At 38.6% G+C, this 22,581-nt stretch overlaps 1 protein-coding gene across 13 annotated transcripts in view; it reads right to left on the reverse strand.

Annotated features, from left to right (window-relative positions):
* Positions 1–14,811, reverse strand: part of EPHA5 (EPH receptor A5) — a 408,104-nt gene extending 393,293 nt beyond the window's left edge. For 12 of the 13 annotated variants that reach the window (XM_005208053.5, XM_010806168.4, XM_059887773.1 and 9 more), the window contains exon 1: positions 13,914–14,811. In XM_005208053.5, coding sequence (XP_005208110.1) covers positions 13,914–14,073 — 160 coding nt within the window. In that variant the 5' untranslated portion in view covers positions 14,074–14,811. Of the gene's footprint in view, positions 1–9,222; positions 9,638–13,913 lie in introns of those variants that run through there. The other variant, XM_024993585.2, reaches the window with a different exon arrangement.
* Positions 14,812–22,581: the final 7,770 nt, after the last annotated feature.

Genomic DNA, 22,581 nt, shown 5'->3' on the forward strand with positions numbered 1-22,581 from the left:
GGTGACAGCAGCCATGAAATTTAAAGATGCCTCCTCCTTGGAAGAAAAGTTATGACCAACCTAGACAGCATATTCAAAAGCAGAGACATTACTTTGCCAACAAAGGTCCATCTAGTCAAGGCTATGGTTTTTCCAGTAGTCATGTATGGATGTGAGAGTTGGACTGTAAAGAAAGCTGAGCACCAAAGAATTGATGCTTTTGAACTGTGATGTTGGAGAAGACTCTTGAGAGTCCCTTGGACTGCTGGATATCCAAACAGTCTATCCTAAAGGAAATCGATCCTGAATACTCATTGGAAGGACTGATGCTGAAGCTGAAACTCCAATACTTTGGCCACCTGATGTGAAGAGCTGACTCATTGGAAAAGACCCTGATGCTGGTAAAGGTTGAAGGCAGGAGGAAAAGGGGCCAACAGAGGATGAAATTTGGATGGCATCACTGATAATGGACATGAGTTAGAGTAAACTCCGGGAGTTGGTGATGGATAGGGAGGACTGGCGTGCTGCAGTCCATGGGGTCACAAGAGTCAGATACCACTGAACCGAACTGAATAGTGACTGAACTGAACTGAACTAAATATAATCTCTAGATTGTGGGTGCAACTAAGAGCTTCCACATAAAACACACTTGATTTATTTCCTATCAATTTATTTGTTGTAGGACCCAAGGCAATTTACTTAATTTCTTCTTCCCAACCCAATCTCGAAGTAAACTGAAATAATAATTTCCAACTCATGGGGTTGTTGTGAGAATTAAAGGAGATTATGTGGTAATAGTTTTCAGAGCAGTTATCATTATTATCCCTACCATCTAGAAGAAAAATTCAGTTCAAATAATTTATAGCTCAGTAGAATACAATATTAACCCATTGACACTTCTGATATATTTATTAGCATTTTTAGAGTAAATAAAAAATATGTTCAAGGGCGATAGATAATTAAATATCCTAAATAGACCCTGGTTAGAATTAAACACACTAACTAGACATTAACTAAGCTATACTTAAAAAGCTATTCATCATTATATTTTAAAACTTATTCTTTATAAATCTGTTTTTCAAGTTATTCAGTTCACATAGTTGATGGTATGCATTTTACTACTCCTTTCCCTGCAATCTTAAGAATTCCTACCAAGTTGAAAATCTAAAGTGCTTCATAAAGTGACAGTTTAAATTATCCAGGAACTCTAAAAGAAATGAAAGTAAATTTCACCCCCTCCCCAGAAATTTAAATCATTAAGAAACAGATGTTTTACATTAACCATTTTTCTAGAGATAAGGTAAGTCATTCTTAAAGCAGAAAAAGTTGTTTTTATGTTGGCTGATTGTGGCTCAAGTCATAGTAATTCTGAGAATTTGTCCTAAGAAGGAGGGTGAAAAACAGTCCTTGGTTACAACATAAAGAGATAGTGACCACTGGAAATATCCTAGTTATTTCCTGTGTGAAAGTGTGAAGTGTTACTTGGTCAGTCCTGTCCTACTCTTTGAGACCCCTTGGACTGTAGACCCCCAGGCTTCTCTGTCCATGGGTTTTCCCAGGCAAGAATACACAAGTAGGTTGCCATTTCCTTCTCCAGGTGATCTTCCTGACCCAGGGATCATTATAAAGAATGCTTTATAATTTACAATTAAGCATAAAGACCAAGATTACCTAGGTTGGAGAAGAAAATGTTTCCCACTGGGCACCCAACTGCACTGAGAGCCTGGCTCCCCCACAGGAGCCTGGAGTGCAAGGACTTGCAGGGAAGTGCCAGGAGAGGTGGGCCAGGAACAAGTTACTGAGAGCTGTGAATTCAGGCTCAAGGACTTTAGATTTTATCCTGAGGACACTGAAGAGATGCTGAAGGCTTTACCCAAGGAGTAAATAAGGGCTGCTAGAGTAACTGAACTGAAATCAAGTGCTTCTCTTGTGGTATTTCCATTTACAATAAATATTAGACAGTACTAACTAACATAGAAAATTAGACCCTGCTAAATGTCAGAGTGCCAACCCACACTGCTTTTTAAATAACACATGGAATATTTAATGCTTATATAATGCTTGATGTGTACCAGAACTTTTATACAACACTTTGTTGACATGAACCTAATCTTTACAACTCTATTTGTATTCCCATTATACAGAAAAGAATACGTAGACACAAGGAGATTTTCCAGCTTTCTAGGTTTTCAAGGTCACACAGCTCTAAGTGGTTCAGCCAGATGCCAGAGTTTGTGCTCTTAAACCAGTCTGCCCCACTCCCTTTTAAAGTGGAATGCTGAATTCTGCAGTTATGAGACTTTGGCTTTGAAATTGGTTCTAATTTTTTACTAGATCAAATTATCTTGTTTCAGTTCCTTTGTTTATAGGAATGATTTATCTAATCTATCCTACAGGATTTTTTATGAGATTCTCATGGAATGAGGTAGGTTAGCACATTTTGTAAACTATAAAGCATTTTAATAACATAAACTATATAAAACTAATTATAAAATATTTAATATTGCTATGTATATAAGGAGGGAAAAAAGTTGTCGGGAGAGTTTCTGAATGGGATTACAGGTATACAGAGTTAGGTCTATAGTGTAGCCTGGGCCGGGGATTGAGAATTGGGCTGCTTACACAAGAAAGCAAGAGAAAACAATTTAAAAACTAAAAAATATGCGGCCTAAAATAAAAAAGAGGTAATGTGGAGGAAGGGATCTTTACCTTGTGCTAGTGGGCAATGGAGGGGAGATGTCAACATGGGAATCAATCAGTGCTTAAGAGTCTGAAGACAAGATTAAGTATTTAGTGGGGCAGCGGTATGGGGGGTAGGGGGTGGAATGAGAAGGATGATTGAACATGTGAACAAACAGCCTCAGGACTCCATTTGAATTTTTGTATGAAGCTTTACTCTACTTCCCACTGTCTGTGATATGGGCCATTATTTGGATGGTGAGGGCAAGAGTCACTGGGTATTGTCAACAGTCTCCCCTTTTTAAGAGGAGTTGACAAGAGCAGAACTGGAGTTGGATTGTCTGGGTTTGAATGCAGATTTCTACCATGCTAAGTCACTTCAGTTGTGTGCAACTCTGTGACACCAGGCTCCTCTGTCCATGGGATTCTCCAGGCAAGAATTCTGGAGTGGGTTGCCATGCCTTCCTCCAAGGGATCTTCCCCACCCAGGGATCAAACTCATGTCTCTTTTCTTTCTACTGCATCTCTTTCTACCACTTTTGGATTTGTAACCTTGGGCAAGTTATTTAACTGTTCCCTGTTTCAGGTTCCTCATGTGTACAATAGGAATAATAATAATAATATAATACATATTTCCGAGAGTTGGACTGTGAAGAAGGCTGAGCACCAAAGAATTGATGCTTTTGAACTGTGGTGTTGGAGAAGACTCTTGAGAGTCCCTTGGACTGCAAGGAGATCCAACCAGTCCATTCTGAAGGAGATCAGCCCTGGCATTTCTTTGGAAGGAATGATGCTAAAGTTGAAACTCCACTACTTTGGCTACCTCATGCGAAGAGTTGACTCATTGGAAAAGACTCTGATGCTGGGAGGGATTGGGCGCAGGAGGAGAAGGGGACGACAGAGGATGAGATGGCTGGATGGCATCACTGACTCGATGGACGTGAGTTTGAATGAACTCCGGGAGTTGGTGATGGACAGGGAGGCCTGGCATGCTGTGATTCATGGGGTTGCAAAGAGTCGGACACGACTGAGCGACTGATCTGATCTGATCTGATCTGAGGCTATAGAACAGTCTTTTGGATTCTGTGGGAGAGGGAGAGGGTGGGATGATTTGGGAGAATGGCATTGAAATATGTGTAATATCAGATATGAAACGAGTCACCAGTCCAGGTTCGATGCACAATACTGGATGCTTGGGGCTGGTGCACTGGGACGACCCAGAGGGATGGTATGGGGAGGGAGGAGGGAGGAGGGTTCAGGATGGGGAACACATGTATACCTGTGGCAGATTCATTTTGATATATGGCAAAACCAATACAATATTGTAAAGTTAAATAAAATAAAATTAAAAAAAAAAAGAGAGGCACAGTGGGAGAACAGCTAAAAAAAAAAAAACAATGGTATGTGGTATATCAATAACATTAACTATAATTATTTTATATAGGTGGGTATACTCATGCATGCAGATACACATATACATTTCACAAGGAGATCAAAATACATCCTAAACTTTCCAAAATGCATCCTAAACTTTCTTAAATCCGCTTATGTTACCTATATAAAAAAGATAAGTCTTCACAAAATTGTAGTAAAACCTTTATGAAAATGTGAAAGGTAGTGTTTTCAAGTAGTATTTTAAACTCTGAGTATAATCAAACAGATCAGAAAATTATATATTTCAAACCAAAATAGAGGTGGCAAACTATAGTGTCAGACATGTTTCAGGAAACTTTTAAGTATTTAATTCTCTCAATTACCCACTTTCATAGCATCGTAAAGGTCACTTAAAATATACATTATATATTATATTAAATACTATTAAGTTTTTATGCTAGTAGTAAATATCTAAACATTTGAAGATATCTCTTGATACGTCTGTGGCTAGTGAGAAACATGTTGATGTTTGGCAGAAACTAACAGAATTCTGTAGAGCATTTATCCTTCAATTAAAAATAAATAAGTTTAAAATTTTAAAAAGAAGAAATGTTAAAAAAAAAAAAAAAAACTGACCTCTCCTTGAGGAATAATCAGGTAAAAGACAACATTTACAACCATGATCTTTGAACTGATGATTTTTGCTTTACTTCCTAACCAAACCCCAGTATTCAATATTAAATAATTAGCAAACCAGCTGAAAATTAGGACAACAGCATGTGACTGATTTTTAGCTCTATGGAAAATGTGCATATGCTGTTCCTTTTACTAGATTGTTTTCCTGTCCCAGATTCCATTCCAATGCAAGGAAGACACTAATCTGAGATCCTGAAAACTTGTCTTAAATAGCTCACATTTAGGAGTGGGGAAACCAAAGGGACTAACATTTGTTGTATACCTGTTTTACTCTAGGAATTTTACTAAGCAACATACATACTCTGCACATTATTTTCACAAGTGAAAATTAAGGGTTAACATTTAATTTTTAGTATGTGGAATCTGACATGGATGATTCAAGAACACTCACTCATACATAGTAGGGCTTGTTTCATGGTCTTCACATGTTCCCATTTTGTACTACCTAGTGAGAAGTAGTTACTGAAAAGTTCATTAAAATTAAGTTACAGGGCCCTCAATGACATGGGTCACTTCCATGTCACTGAGAGACCAGCAAAGTATTCATTAAGTCCATATTTCTGCTACACTTGCAGAACTAACATTTTTTGTACTCCTTTCCTTAAGGATGATTCCTCATATAGTATAAACTTAAATCCACTAAACTGCTGCTCCAGATGTTCCCTATATTCTACCGCTTACCTGGCAAGAAAAGCATTAACATATATGGACTCTGCAGCATTCTAACCAGCCACATTCCCACAACTTGCACATATGTACTGCTCACCAATTAGAAAATTATCACTGTCAACTCTCCACAACAATTATGTGAAGCAGTATCATACTGCAGATAAATGAACTGAGACTAAAACAAATTGATAATAATAACAAAATAAGTGTCCACCGAATTCAGATGGTAAATGATGGAGATGAGGGGGGACAAAAAAAAAAACCAAAGCAACAAACAAAATACAAAAAAACACAATCTCAAAACAAAACTAGTTTCTTTTTGGATTTCAAAGCCAGAAGTTTGGTTTTGTTTTATCTTTTCCTTTATTTTTCTGTAATTCCATGCCATTTAATCCTTTCTCTGCTTCATTTTTTCAGGCTTGAATAAAATGAATTTAAAAAAAAAGGTGACTGAAAACGTGCAATATTAAATGGTTCTTTTGTTTCTACTTCCACCCCTACTTCCAGAAAAATCAAATATGATGTTTAAAATCCTTCAGACACAGCAGTTCCCAAGTATTTTCCTCTTTTCTCAGAAGGCTGGTTGTTCCTCCTTTAGGAGACTTCATGGCAGCATCACTACACTGAGAGAGAGAAGCAAGACCTCTGTCATCTTCCAAAACATGGGGCAGTGGCCGCACCTGTCCAGGCAGCACACAGGCCAAGGCTCTGGGTAAAAGCTACAACTTGGCTCATAGAGAGGGCCTGCTGTGGACTGCTGTGCTGAACTGGTGCCAGCCCGGTCTACCTGCTGAGTTTGTCTTTCCACAGAAAAGACATTAACAAGCATCTTGGAATAGGAAGAGGCAGTCAGTGCAAAATAAATTAGTGAGCTGTGTGTATGTGTATGTGTGTGTGTGTGTTTTAGTTGCTTAATCATGTCCAACTCTTTGCAACCGCATAGACTGTAGCAGTAGCACAAAACTGACCGATAACCTAAACTCCTGTACTTCTGACTTAAGAATCCTGTAAAAAATACACAGCTTGGTTTGCTACAACCTACTCTTTAACATTAACGACTGTGTCCCATGATTTATTTAACAGAAGACTATATTGTCTGATCACCCCTACTTCCTTGTAGGTATTAGAACTCACAGGCATGGATGAGCTAATACTCCCTTATTTTGCTCTGACTTTGCATAAATGGAGTATCTGACAGGGGAGGAGGGAAGGAAAGAGGGAGAGAGAAAAAAAGAAAGGAGGAAAATGAGATAAAGATAAAGAGAGTGGGAAAGGGAAAAAGGAGATGTGACAGATGAAAATAAGAGTGTGAAATTATCATAGAAGATAAAAGACACTACCCATCTCTGAGTAAAAGAACAGACTGTATTTTCTCTAAATCTTCCAATACTTAGCCGGAAACATGTTTCCAAGTAGGAACATTTTCTCACAAAGCATATGCAAAACATTTCAACCCTCCAGTTTTGGCTCTTTGATTTTTCTTTTTTTAAAAAAAAAAAAACAAGATCATTTACTTAACAAAGTTAGGAGCCCAGTTAGTTAGAACCAAAGATGTGTGTGATGGATGAAGAAGACAGCCTGGGCAACTGTCCAGCAACTGTAACAGAATTAGAATCATCACAGACACTTTAATCCCAATTATTTCATCTGTGGGGTGTTTAATGCCACAAGTATTTGAAATGACTCAACAAAACTGTGGATCTTACAGAGAAATAAAAGAGAAATAAATGAATGAAATAAAATGAACCAAAGTTATTTCTTTTTTCCATGAGGCTGGGGTTTATATCTTCAGAGTCAGTAAAACAAATGTCAAAATCAAATGTATATTTGTGTGTCTGTGTGTGTGTGTGCATGCAACTATGGTCTTTTTTAGTGTTATAAAAAATAAAGCCCAAGTACTTTTATTAATATCAAGCTCATAGTGATACCATCTTGACATCCCTCCCTACCTTTCTTTTGAAAAGCTTCACCACAATCTTACCACATACCCCATAGGTAATCCATGTGCACAAACCACAATTATCAGACCAAGTTCCTGCACTCTGCTTAATAAATGCACAGCAATAAAGCCATGGACATTGAATCACTGGAATGCATGACCGAGGGTCAACTTCTGATCAATGAAATTTTGTATATTCTAAGAGTTTAAGAAATAGTTTAGATGATATTAATAAAGTACCATACAAACTGATCAGAGACTAAGGTTGTGGAATCTACAGTAAAAAAAAAAAAAAAAAAACCTAGAATAAAGCTTGTCATTGAGATCTTAAAAACACAAGTCGCACATATTTTTAAAAAGGATTTTTGAGCATGTTTTAAATGACAGAAAGGTCTCTCTATGTTTTATTTAAATTGCTAAAGATTAAAAAAAATCATTAAAATTTTACCAACAAAAAATGGCAGCTGGTAATAAAAGTCATCATGCTAAGCCACAGAGTTTTCAAAAACTCCAAGTAGTGCATTTACTAAATTAGTTTTATTTTATAGCTTTGCAACACATGGAATTCTCATTAGAGATACTAGACGACAAACTTGAACTTTTAGAAAAAAATGAAAGATCATAAATCCCGTTTCACCAGACAGTACTTATGTACCTTGCAGTATTTCTTTTTATTTACTTTTTGCTTTACAATTACATTATACAGGCTAAGAAATTTTTAAGATGATAATGAAGTAAGTTAAAAGGGAATTTTAAAATCTCTATTTCTCATGAGATTCATTGACTAGAATTATGTTTTAAATCATTCAATTAAGTGTTTTCTATTGCTGTTTTAATATAAATTTTAAATTAAAACCTTTTCTTATTTTATGTGATTAGAATGAGGGAAATGAACAAAACCTATACACATGAAACTCCAGTGTCAAAAGAAAAATGTAAATTCCAACTGAATTTTAATATTCAGGAATACCTGTACCACTGTTTGTAGTTTGATTTATAAATAGCTATTTCCAGTACAATTTATGACATCAGATCGTACTATTTCTGTGGAAAGTTCTCTATTACAACACCTTGTATATGTTACCAAAATGTATTATAAAAAAATGAGCTGTTGTCCAAAATTTGGATTTAAAATTCTTAAAACATTTTTCTTATTCAAAAGTCAATTTCTGTCTTGTTCAAACACTTTAAAATCTATTTCACTAATTCTGAAGAAACAAACGTCTAGAGAGTCCAAAACTAAAACAGGAACAGTAAAGCTATGAAAAATGGAGACCCCCTAAGTATTCATGCTATTTTGGAAGTTAAAAAACAAATACTTAAAAATAGGTCATTTACATTTTGATATAACATTTTCAATAGAACCAACAATTCAGTTAAGATTTTCACAGTGAATAACTATCAAATCTTCCAGTTTTCTAATTCCTATATAATAATACTTTCAAAAATGTTATGAACAGATCAGAGAATCTCCAGTTATTCATTCCTATATTAAATATATCTTACTGAATAAATTTATTTTGTTTATTATTTGAAAGTTACATTTTATTAAACTTTTTATAAAAATATGAACTTCTAAATCTATTTATTTACTTATTTATTAAATCTATTTATTTAAAAAAATAAAACTATTTTTTAGCAACCTTTTTACACATTTATAGAAACATAAGTGTACCATTTAGTCTGTGATAGAATATATGATACATTTTTTAATGTCAATTAAAAATACCATTAGGAATGCTTATGTATACAATAGATTAGGATAACACCTTTGAAGAAATCACTACCTATCCAACTGATTATATATATTTTGATTAAATAACTAAATATGCATTTACCCAGTAAAGCATACCAGTAGGAACTATTCTCTATAGATAAATACCTACCCGCCAGAGATACTAGAACAGCAAGAATCACTGAATCTCTATTGTAACAATTTACATTTTTAGCTCTCATATTGCTTTTATAGTTAATATCACTGTTTCTGGAAAGAAAACAAAAGGACAAATACTGCAATCAATTTTTAATGATTTACAAGCAAGGCTGAATATTGGAACTTGAGTTAATTTTGTTGCTTCATGAAAACTATAGTAAAAGTATTTTAAGATTATTAAAAATATCATAATCATCTTTGAATGATAACATACCTTTGCTAACTTAAGTTCAAGTTATTCGTTAATAAAATAAAATATATCTGCTAATTTAAATTGAAAAAATAAAGTATAAAGACTAATCAATTTTTACAGCCATTTTTTCTTTAAGATATTAAGAACACATTTTTTAAAACAAGAACATTTGACTCATAAAAGGAAAAATAACTATTGTTAGTTAATACAATCATGTACATCATATCCTATTTTTATAGTCAAAGGTAAAAAAAAAAAAAATGAAAGAGAAATAAATTGGTCACTCAAGCAAATACTTAAAAAAAGCACACCAAACAAAGGAGATTCAAGTGGTCAAGTCAATCAACAAAAGTGTAGTGAAAATAACTAAAGCACCGACATTTTCTCTGCAGTAGCAACAATGAATAAAGTCTAATGTTTAATCAAATGTTTTGGGATTGTTTTGTCTATAAATAGCTATATCATCTCATTTTGATATTTCATGTAGAAAATGTCAAAGGATCACATTTTGTAAAGCAGAATGTTCATAATATAAATAATGGCAACTAACACGTTTCTGAGCATAAAAAAAAAAAAAAAGAATCCTCTTCCCATACCATCTATATCCTATGTGGACTTAGATAAAGAACTAATAATATTTACAAATGACAATATTATAATAAAAATAGTTTCAATCAAAGGAAAACAACCATTAGAACTGCTGAAATTGTTCAACCCTTTCCCCGCCTTATATGAGGATATGAAATCCTCTTACATGTCACCCTGACACCCAAGAAGATCTTTGTCTACCTCAAAAAAAGGCTTAAAATTTCAAGACCCAACCTTCTGCTCCCTATTCAAGGTTTATAAAACAAAAAGCCAAAACTCTACATGGTGCCTTTCTAGTTCCAACAATCTATGATTCAAACAGGGGTAATGGCTCTCTTTTTTCCTTCAGTAGCATCCTGGTGAGGGAATAATTTTACTGTGGTTTTTCTGTGGGGTCCTGCCTCTTTATCTAAGGAAGTGAATTACAACCGGATGACAAGGCCACACAACAAAGCCATTTAGTTTTACAAATCTATTATGTCGTCCAATCGTTTTATGGGCCTGGTCCTATTATAAACCAAGAAAAAACCCTAAAACAAACTTTCTTCCTTTTCTTTATTTCCATTGAAAGCATCTACAATTTTATGATTGTTTTTCAAACAGTTCAGCACCCCTCCTCAATTTTTCCCCTCATGTGGTGTTTTTTTTTCTCCCTCAGAGTCCCTCCATCCCACTTCCTCAAACATACAAAACATTCAGAGACAAGAAACTGGACTTTTCAAATACAAACTGCTGACAACTGTCAGAAGCACTTTACTGGGACATTACTAACTGTAGCTTCAATGAATTAAGCTTGATTCACTGTGGGTGAATCATTTTCAATGCAGAGCTGTTCAGCAGTAATTGGCCAAGAATCCCTGCTGCGAAAAGCACTTGTCAAATAATGCTTGTTTACAAATATATCTCCCAACAGCAAAAAGTGGCAGTTACTGAAAAAGTTCAGGGCCACCTCCAATATTCATAACAGTGGACATGCTTCCTTTACTTACTAAATCTATTAAATTTTTCACTTGTTGATACACTTGCTAATATTTGTCCTGCCTGATCAATCTTAGAGAAATGTTTTGCCTTCTATATGCCTCTGCATTATTCTACAATAAAACTCTTGTGTATTATACTGTAGCTCAAAGGTTTCTTCCATATGTATTCATGCCTAACACATGTAGTAAGACAACTAAAGATATATTTACCTTATCCTAGAGTTCAAGCTAAAGAGTAAATTTTCCTCTTATTTCTATTACCCAGTATATTTTAACATTTATTTCATATCAGTCCAAGATTCTAGATATAAATTTGACTTTTTCTGTTCAATTTTGCTTATTTATGTCAACCAAACTTAAATTTTAAACATGACTGGAGTACCAATTATAAAAGTAAACTTCCATTTATTTCTACCTGACTTGAAATTTTTTTCGTCACATAACGGGAGCATTCATAACATACACATATATAATGGATATGTACACTACAGTCTGAGAAGTCACAAAGCATCTATAGGTCGCAGAAAGCAACGTATAGAACAAGTTTTTAAAGGCGTCAGTGCATACATAAAATCTTTCTTTCAAAGTTCTTTCAGAAACAATCCAAAGCAAACTTGAAAACTCCAATCTGAATATTTAAATAAATAAATTGCTGTTATAAATATCTTATATTCTTGTTCTTTGATTAGCATAGCAGCATCATGGAGAAACAAAAAGAACATATTAATAAAAAGTCTGGCATAACACTAACAGAAAACTGTTGGGCAGAGAAGGGATGAAGCAGATGAAATATACAAATACATACATATACACATATATATATGTAAAATTGTAACATTTTATTTATTACATAACATATTATTATGTAATATAGTGTAGTTACAAAATGTGCCCCAAACAACAGACATGCTTTTATTTCTACTGTCTTCAGAATACTGGCTGGTAGAGTACCACTCACTGTTGGTTAGACCCCTGCAATCCCCATCTCACTGAAGCCCAAGTTTTACTGTTCCACTCGCTGGGTAAGGACAGCACAACCTGTGGGTATTAAGTCCGTGATGTCAGCCAGTCTTCAAGACTCCAGGTCCTCTTACAACACCACAGGAGACCTATTCTACTTCCCTGCTTCCCTCCATTTCCTTTTGCCTCTTCTCTCTTCAGTCTGGACCCTTATTCCCATTTAGCGCCACCCTCCCTGAGACTTCATTTCTTCCCTTTCTCTTAACCAAGAGCTACTACTCCTTTACACCTCTGCATATGCCCTTTCCCTCATAATACCTAGGAGAAAAAAAAAGAAGAAAGAAACATAATGGGAACACACGAAAGAATAAAATATTACTATTACTCTTTAAATCCAAACCGGGTTGCCCCTTTCAATAGAGTAAGACAGTTCATAAAAGGACTCCTAACCCTGTTATAATTCTCCGGACTTCTAACATACTAAAAAAAGGACACGACTTCAGAAAACACTTTTTCAACTTTACCAGGGAGGTTAAAAATGCAGACTGCTTGTGTTAAGCATGGGGTATTGTAGGCAGGTAAGCAGATGTGTAGGTAGGCGGATAGATAGATGGAGAGATAGATCGAGCTACATATAACCCCTAAATCAGATTTTTAAAAACAAATTTGGAGGGTAAAGACAGAAGCTCATGGGGTGGGGAGAGGAGTATTGATCCTTCCTGTTTTTCTCACGGTTCCTAGGGAGCTAGCAGCGCTCCGAGACCAGCTCAGCCCCTTCCCCTACAGCCAACACACAACCCGTGCAAGTCACGAGGACACACACGACTCCGCCGCTGCTGCTTCATCTTTCCGGTCCCGCGTCCCCTGCCCCACGAGTGGAAGAAAATTTTTAAGGTTCTGTGCTTCACTCGAGGCATCCGGGGCTCCAAATCGAAACCCCAACCTTCCCGCCAAGGTGGGAAGGTTTTTGATGTTTTCGTGATGGAGCTGACCACCCAGACCCCATCTTCTCGTAACCCACATGGGATCTAAGATGCTGCCCCAACCTTGGCTGGCTGCGCGGTCCGGGCGCGGGAGAACAGTGAATGTGGCGGAGCTGACCCGGAGGCCGAGGGCGGCGAGCGGAGAGGCTTGAGCCTAGATCCGGGAGCCAAGAGAGCGGCGCAGGTGCCGCTCCCCTGTCGGCCCTCCTCTCCGGGTGCAAGGCGGCGACACTCCCCTCCCCCGAACCCTCCGCCTCCCGCGGCATCCCACCTTCCAGACTTCCATTTCGTCTGGGTGATCATACGACCCCCAAAGTGCGGCACACCCCCACAGTGTGAGGCGCTGTCCGTCTTTCTCCATCCCCCCTCCGGCGAGAAATAAAAGCTCTTACCACCCACCCTAGAATAGCAGCTGGCGATGCCCTAAATAACAGCTCCCAGAAGGCACTTTACCCCAAAATAAAAGCATCCAGCCACCCCCACCACTTTCCCCAGCCCCAGCCCCAAATAACGGTTTCTAAAAGCCCCACCGCTCCCGAGATCCCCGTCATTGCGCTTCAAACAGTTCCCACTCCTTAAAGCCCGAAATGCCACTTCCCCACACGCTTCAAGTGGGACTCAGCCGCACCCAGCCTCCCGGCGCGGGTCTCGAAGCCTTCTATCCTCCTGGCTTCCAACTTCCCAGCCCCCCCCCAGTCAGCCTAGGTCCACAGCCAGGTTCCGCGCCGAGCGCTCCGCGGCTAAAGTCAAACAATGCGAGTGGAGACGGCCGAGAACCGGAGGGAAAAGGCTAGCGAGAGCGGACGACCCATGTTAGTTACGGAAGAGGGGTGCGATTTCGGTCTCGGCGGCCGCGTCCAGCTCGCCAGGACCCGCGCGGCCAGGCCCCGCCTCGCCCCTCCGCCCCGGGTCGCAGCGGTCCCCACCCCCACGGCTTTACCTTCGTTGCTGGGGCTGGCCAGGAGGGTCCGGAGCGCGGCGCACAGGAGAAGGCAGGTCCAGAGGGGCGCCCTGCGAGGTGCGGAGGAGCAGCCGGCCAGGGACGCAGGGGTGCTGGGGAGCCGCAGGCGTCCCGCACCCCGGGGCCCCGAGCCCCGCATCTTGTCCTCGCCGCCTCCGCCGCCGCTGTCCCGCGCCGCTCAGTCCACGGCTCTCGCCTTGCGGAGGGGGTGAGAGAGGCTCGTGGTTCCTCCCCGTTCCCCGTAGGCTCCTTCACCTTCGGGCCCGCGGTTCGCCCCAGTGCGGGGACCGCGGGGCTTTTTGTACGGCTGAAGTTTGCTTCCGGAGCCCCACACCGTCCTCTCCACTGGGGTTAAATGAAATACTAGTGACGGCGGACAGTGCAGTTCGGGATTGGACTCGAGGGTGTCGAGAAGGTCCCGCGTCCCGTTCTGTGCCTCTTTATAGACTTTTAAGGATGGAGGTCTTTGAAATGCCACTGAAGGGAGGGGAGGGGAGATAAAAGCTCCTTTTCAGTCTTCAGGGCTGAAATGGACGAAGGTGAGGAAAACAAGTCATCTTAAGAAGAAATTCTCGATAAAAAGAGGAGAAAATAGCAGGGTGGCTAAGGAGAAAGGAAGAGGAGTTGGGGGAAAAAAACAGGGTGGGGGAAAGACAAGCAAGGCGAGCGGAGGAAAAGATCCAGAGAGTTCAAAGACGCCAGCAGAAGGAAATAGCTGCGGGCTGAGCACTGACGAGGGAGGGACCGGCTGCAGCGGCGGCCCGGAGCCCGGAGGATCCCGCGGCTCCGGGAGGAGGCTGTGTGTGCGCGGCCAGGCTGGCGAGCTCGGAACTGCACCGCCACAGCGCGCTCCTGCTGAGTCTGGAGCTCTGGCGTCTCCTCGGCCTCCCGCTCTGCGCCTACCACCCTCTTCCCTCCTCCTCCTCCTCCTCCTCCCGGCTCCCCCTCCCTCGGCTGCTCGCAGCCTCGCCAGTGAGAATCTACTGTAAGTGTGAGTTGCTTAAACGGAGTCCCACACCCGCGGAGGGAAGTAATCTGGAGGCTGCCGCGGTGAGTGTTGCCTAGCGGTGTTCGGGAGAGGCGCGTCTTCCTCCGCGGATAATTAGGGCGAAGAATTCTCCTGACGACGCCTGCCAAGACCCGGGCTCCCGGGAGGCTTAAGGGAAACCAGCCCCAGTTCAGCAGGCAGCCTTCAGAGGAGCGGGGCCGTGGGTTTGGCCGACTGCCTGCTGCCCACCGCAGGCTTGTGGCATCAACAACCTTGTTACACCGCCCAGCATTCCTAGGCTGTGCGAGTCCGTGGGTAGTTTATTTAACACCCTTAACCGCTTACTGCTACTGACCCGCTCTATTCTTTCAATACTTTGGCGGCTGGAATGAGATAATTAGTCAGCGTTTTCTTCTAAGTAAATGGCAGACTGTCCAAATACAGACGAGGTAGCTTTGATTGAGATTTCAGGGAGTCAAGGAATTTGGCGATTGAAAATTGTGATGTGCCGCGTACTTTAAGAAGTGATGATTTAATTCATCAATCTCACTGATGGAATGTTTTATGTTTTAGAAATTATATGATATGCAGATATATGAAATTAATTCCAGTGAAATTAATTTCAGGATATTTTAAATTAAAAATATTTTAATTTCTTGTGTTCTGTTGCATTGAGACACAAATAATTTAGAAAAACTGTTGAAAACAATCAACTTTCCATGTTTCATCTCTATTATGTCTACTCTTGCTTTATTTATTTTTCTTCAATTTTCTCATTCATTTTTTTTCAAAGAGGTCCATCTGAAGGGCAGTTCTAGTATACTAGCATTAAAAAAAGACTGCAAATAAAACTTCTACAAAAAAGTATGATTTTAGAAGGAAAGGTATCTCATTTAATTTGGTGCATAGTAACTACTATAAAGACTGGATTTTCACCCACACCCAAAAAAGGCAGGTCTGCTCATCAACTTTAATATCCAGTGCCTTGTTTGTATTCACAATAAGTTTCTCATAATGATTAGCTGATGACGTTTGTATTTTGTTTAAATATTTGAAATAAAAATGAAAGAATAAAGTGGCGGTGATGCAATTTTGGAAAGAGGTGGAAGCTCATCTTTGATTATTTTTTCCCCTGAAATGCTTTGGCACCAGAAATCTAAAAGCAGCTTCTTTCTATTAAAACATGCTCCAAATGATTGAAGCAAATTTAGAGGAATGTCAGTGAATCAGTCTTTCAGTTGGGCAAACAGCTTCACAGTGAGATGCAAAGTTAAAGTGTATGTTTTTATTTGAAGACCATTCAGAATGTAAGTTCCTCCCACTAAATTTATAGTTGGGCCATTTAAAAATATCCAAACAGACTATCAAGGAAGTTATCTAAAGTCTATGAACACATAATAATGCTGTGTGTGAAACATAGGCACTTCAATGGGCCTTTGAGCTTGTTTTACTTCTTCAGGACTTGTATCCAGTAAAATGAGGGATTTGGAGATGATCTTCAAGTTCTCTTCTCTTCCTTTGTCCTTTATCTTCTCCTCCTCTATTCTTGGCATTCCTGTTACTACTCTGTTCATCTATCTCCAATTATTTACCTTTGACTGCAAAATTACCAAATTTCTTCAGCCTTTCTTTGAAAACATTCTACTCCAAAGAGCTTAAACAAATTTTCTATTTTATTTTACACTAAAATTTTCAATTCAGTATTCCCTAAAATGTCTCATACTTCTCTGCTTTTACATCTGGCACTCCATTCTACAGAAGTTTCACCTCCTCAAAATGTTTAATACTTCCCCCACCTCTTCCCGTCACACACATCTCTCGTGTAAAACCCTACTCAGTGTCCAAGGATAGTCAAGCATTCAAGACTGGTGTTTTCTCTTCTAAGAAAGAAATGATTTGGTTTTCCTCCCCCAAGTATCCATGCTGTTGCTGCTGCTAAGTCGCTTCAGTCGTGTCCGACTCTGTGCGACCCCATAGAAAGCAGCCCACCAGACTCCTCTGTCCCTGGGATTCTCCAGGCAAGAACACTGGAGTGGGTTGCCATTTCCTTCTCCAATGCAGGAAAGTGAAAAGTGAAAGGGAAGTTGTCCAGTCGTGCCCGACTCTTAGTGATCCCATGGACTGCAGCCCACCAGGCTCCTCCGTCCACGGGACTTTCCAGGCAAGAGTACCAGAGTGGGGTGCCATTGCCTTCTCCGCAAGTATCCATAGCTTATGTTTTATGTCAATCAACACAGTGACAATACTTACTGAATGAAAAACTGGAACAAATCATCTAACTATAAGTATTCAATATATTTATTGGGATAAAGAGAGTTTAGACTAGGTATGCCAAAGAAAACCTGGGGCACTGTTCCCTAAGGTGGGAATTGTGCTATCTTCTCCTTAAGGGGCTGGGAATACAGAATGCAAAATCCTTTGTATTCTCTACCTTAAATAGCAGCCATCATTCTCATGATTGTTTAATAATATTTATTACATATCTTTGAAAGAATGAACAGCTGTAACATGAACCCCAGTGACAGAAATGAAAGCCATTTTTTTGTCTAATGAAGGCTAATCAGAAAAGACAATGAGAGTGCTTTGTCTTGGGCCTCAATCTCAAAGGAAATCTTATATTTGACCATGTGTTGAATTCTTCTCTTAGAAATACTTGGCATACTTACATTGAATGATGGCATTACATAAAAATTAGTGTGTGTGTGTTTTTCTTTTTACTTCATACTACTGCTTTGCACAAAAAAGGCAATGATATTTGTATTTCTCATTGTTCTGGATAACTGCTATGGCCTCTAAATGGTGAAAGTAACTGATGTCAACCCAGATCTCTGCTTGGATCTGGATTTTGTTCTAAGCTTTTATGAAAAAAAAAAAAAAAAGATGTCCAGAATGACCTTAATCTGACATGCTGAATGGTTCGGTTCAGTTCAGTTCAGTCGATCAGTTGTGTCTGACTCTTTGTGACCCCATGAACCGCAGCACGCCAGGCCTCCCAGTCCATCACCAACTCCCGAAGTCTACCCAAACCCATGTCCATTGAGTCAGTGATGCCATCCAACCATCTTATTCTCTGTCATCCCCATTTCCTCCTGCCCTCAATCTTTCCCAGCATCAGGGTCTTTTCCAGTGAGTCAGCTCTTCGCATCATGTGGCCAAAGTACTGGAGTTTCAGCTTCAACATCAGTCCTTCCAATGAACACACAGGACTAATCTCCTTTAGGATGGACTGGTTGGATGTCCTTGCAGCCCAAGGGACTCTCAAGAGTCTTCTCCAACACCACAGTTCAAAAGCATCAATTCTTCGGCGTTCAGCTTTCTTTATAGTCCAACTCTCACATCCACACATGACCACTGGAAAAACCATAGCCTTGACTAGACGGACCTTTGTTGGCAAAGTAATGTCTCTGCTTTTCAATATGCTATCTAGGTTGGTCATAACTTTCCTTCCAAAGAGTAAGTGTCTTTTAATTTCATGGCTGCAATCACCATCTGCAATGATTTTGGAGCCCAGAAAAATAAAGTCTGGCACTGTTTCCACTGTTTCCCCATCTATTTCCCATGAAGTGATGGGACCAGATGCCATGATCTTCGTTTTCTGAATGTTGAGCTTTAAGCCAACTTTTACACTCTCCTCTTTCACTTTCATCAAGAGGCTCTTTAGTTCTTCTTTACTTTCTGCCATAAGGGTGGTGTCATCTGCTTATCTGAGGTTATTGATATTTCTCCCGGCAATCTTGATTCCAGCTTGTGCTTCATCCAGCCCAGCGTTTCTCATGATGTACTCTGCATGTAAATTAAATAAGCAGGGTGACAATATACAGCCTTGACGTACTCCTTTTCCTATTTAGAACCAGTCTGTTGTTCCCAGTTCTAACTGTTGCTTCCTGACCTGCATACAGGTTTCTCAAGAGGAAGGTCAGGTGGTCTGGTATTCCCATCTCTTTCAGAATTTTCCACAGTTTATTGTGATCCAAACAGGCAAAGACTTTGGCATAGTCACTAAAGCAGAAATAGATGTTTTTCTGGAACTCTCTTGCTTTTTCGATGATCCAGCAGATGTTGGCAATTTGATCTCTTGTTCTGCCTTTTCTAAAACCAGCTTGAACATCTAGAAGTTCACGGTTCACGTATTGCTGAATCCTGGCTTGAAGGATTTTAAGCATCATTTTACTAGCATGTGAGATGAGTGCAATTGTGCGGTAGTTTGAGCATTCTTTGGCATTGCCTGAAAGTGAAAGTCGCATCTGACACTTTGTGACCCATGGACTATACAGTCCATGGAATTCTCCAGGCCAGAATACTGGAGTGAACAGCCTTCCCCTTCTCCAGGGGATCTTCCCAACCCAGAGATGGAACCCAGGTCTCCTCCATTGTAGGTGGATTCTTTTCCAGCTGAGCCACCAGGGAAGCCCAAGAATACTGGAGTGGGTAGACTATCCCTTCTCCAGTGGATCTTCGTGACCCAGGAATCAAACAGGGACCTCCTGCATTGCAGGCAGAATTTTTACCAACTGAGCTAGTGAAGCCTATAGTTACTATAGGTGAAGGTTCTATAGTTAAATTCAATGTATTAATAAATCTGAATATATCTTCACTGCATTCAAGGTACAACAACAGAAGCAATTTTAATAAGCAGACTTGCTAGTATTTACTGATAATTTGTTATGATAAAGCATCATGTGATGTTTTGCATTAATTATTTTACTTAATACTAACACTCCATCATTCCTATGTTCGTCTCATGTTGATGATGTCAAAACTAACAGAATGAGGTAAGCAACCTAGCTAATCCAACAACTGGTAAGATGTGGAAATTTTAACTCATGGCACTGACTCCGTGTGACAAAAATGTAATGTCGTATCAATTTGATAACCATTTGATCAGGGAAAAAAGAGGACTACCCAAGAATTTTGCGTTAATGGAAACAATTAATACATAAAAATATTCCAGTTTTCAGGTTTATTTGAATCTAAAATGAATTAGCCAAATAGGTCAGATAGATAAACAGGAGAAAACAAGAAAGGAAGTATCCTAAATGAGCACTACATGGAGAAAAAGACTGTCTCATGTACAGAAAAACATATATACAACTTATATGTGTACAGTGGAGAGAATGGACCAAATCAAGAAAATAACAAGAATGAGATATGCCATCTTTGCCAAATGGCAGGAAGCTCATGTAATTTGTAGGAAACACAAGCAGCAGTGTTTATAAAAATAATCTAAACAAAATTTCATAAACCAAAGAATGTGTTTCCTAAAATATTATGTAATCTTAGCAATTTTTTACATAATTTTTAAAATATTTTTATCACTTAGCTATATTGTTTCTTTGGACAATTCAGGGGGAAAAAAGGCAAAGTAAAATTTAACCCATGGTAGATTTTTAAAATCTACCATGAAATATGAAATTCTAAGATTTAGAAACATTAGAAACTCTAATGAAACTATAAGGTACTCTAATAAAGTTACTTTTTCAGATTCATGAATTCCTGAAAAGGATAGATATATGGTGATATAAAGTCCTAGTTCTCTTTTTTCCCTGATCAAATGGTTATCAAATTGATACATTACATTTTTGTCACACGGAGTCAGTGCCATGAGTTAAAATTTCCACATCTTACCAGTTGTTGTCAGTTATTTTGATCCCAAAGATAAAGCTTGATTAAAATATATTTAGGCAATGAATGGTATCTCTTGAAGTTCACAACCAAATTAATGCTAATATATTCATTATTTTATGTTACATTTTAATTTAATTAACATAAGAGCAATTTTTATTATATTTTAAGATTTTTCAAGGTCCTAGAACCCCTTTTCTCTATTAGTGACCCAAATTTTTATCTAACAAGGTTAAATTTAATTTTATTTAAATCTATTTGATGATCAGTTGGGTGTTTAGTTTTTAAAAGGAATTAATAGTATTTTAATTTATTAAAGTGTAAATATGTGTTATTTCTTTTCTTAGCACTACATTAAATCATGACTCTTCAGAAACTTCACTTATTTTACAGGTTCAAATCATAATCAGTGCTCATTATTTTCCCATAGAAAAATGAACATGGAGAACAGAAAATTTTCCAGTATTTTTGAGTGTTAACAGAGGGTCTTGTAATAAAGAATAAGGAACAAGATATTCAAATAAATTATAGGGATTCCAAAGAGCTACCAATTCTTATTGTTGGTGGTGGTTGGCTTTTTCTCTAAGGTCCCTGTATTGATGTGCTACAAGTACCCAGACTGCAGTGTACTAGGGAGGCCAGGGCTGCTGAAGTTGACGAGGAGCCACACTGATTGCCTCCAGCATCTTGGATAACTGGCGTCTTATGAAGACACAGATGCTGAAATAACAAGGACTCTCGGGGACTGAAAAAGTAGGAAAGGTGTGCTCAGGAAAGTTACAAGATTGAAAATTCCACTTTTCTAATCACCTTCTGGACTCCAGAAGTCTTTGCTGATATGTGAAAAATAAGCTGTATTATTTTTCATATTCAGAGAAATGTTTTTTATTCAATGCATGTACTGAATTGATATATTGATACCGAATTGAAATTCATAATAATCCACTCAGAACATATTTTATAAATAACTAGCTATAGTTTACTGGGGGGAAAATTGATATATTTGCTCAATAGCATAAGTAACGGAGAAGGCAATGGCACCGCACTCCAATACTCTTGCCTGGAAAATCCCATGGATAGAGGAGCCTGGTGGGCTGCAGTCCATGGGGTCGCTAAGAGTCGGACATGACTGAGCGACTTCACTTTCACTTCTCACTTTCATGCATTGGAGAAGGAAATGGCAACCCACTCCAGGGTTCTTGCCTGGAGAATCCCAGGGACGGGGGAGCCTGGTGAGCTACTGTCTATGGGGTCACACAGAGTCGGACACGACTGAAGCAACTCAGCAGCAGCAGCAGCAGCAGCATAAGTAAATAAGGGGTACCTTTGCAACCAGGCTTTTGTTGACTATCCATGGAAGAGGCTCCTAGGTAAAATGGGTATTGATAATCTCAAGTACTCACTCTCATACTCTGCTGGTGAGAAGTGAATCCAGAATATCTTGTATAGGGTGGTTACACAATTTTACTGTGGCCTTTAAAATCTGGGTAGCTTTATATTCAACAATTATACTTCTTAAAATTTCAGGAAATATATTAATTTAAATAGAATAAAAGATTAAACAAGGTTATTCTTAATGTATAAAAATAAAAAATACTTATGTTCGATAAAAAATGCTAAATGCATCTGTATAATAAAATACTATGGAACCATTTAAATGATTGGAAGAATATCTATGTACATCAAAGAGATAGTATAGTTGAAATTATAAAGGCATATGCAAAGTATTTTTTCAATATGATAAGATATGTCCCATTAATGATATTTGTATATGACTGGTGAGATAATTTTTACCTTTTAATTTTGTATTTTGTACAAATAGCATTTATTATTATGTAACAAGTGAAAAACTGAAGTAAAACATTCCAGAAGAAAATGTGTATTATGCACTTATACACACACACACATGAACACACACAGAGAAAGAAAAAATAAAAGAGGAGAAACACAAATAGAAAAGAATTGAAAGATGGTGATAATGAATAAATTTATACTACAATACCATAAATTATATAATAAAGTTATTTTAGTTAGCCC

Source organism: Bos taurus, chromosome 6 (genome assembly GCF_002263795.3).
Source record: "Bos taurus isolate L1 Dominette 01449 registration number 42190680 breed Hereford chromosome 6, ARS-UCD2.0, whole genome shotgun sequence".
NCBI classification, from domain to species: domain Eukaryota; kingdom Metazoa; phylum Chordata; class Mammalia; order Artiodactyla; family Bovidae; genus Bos; species Bos taurus.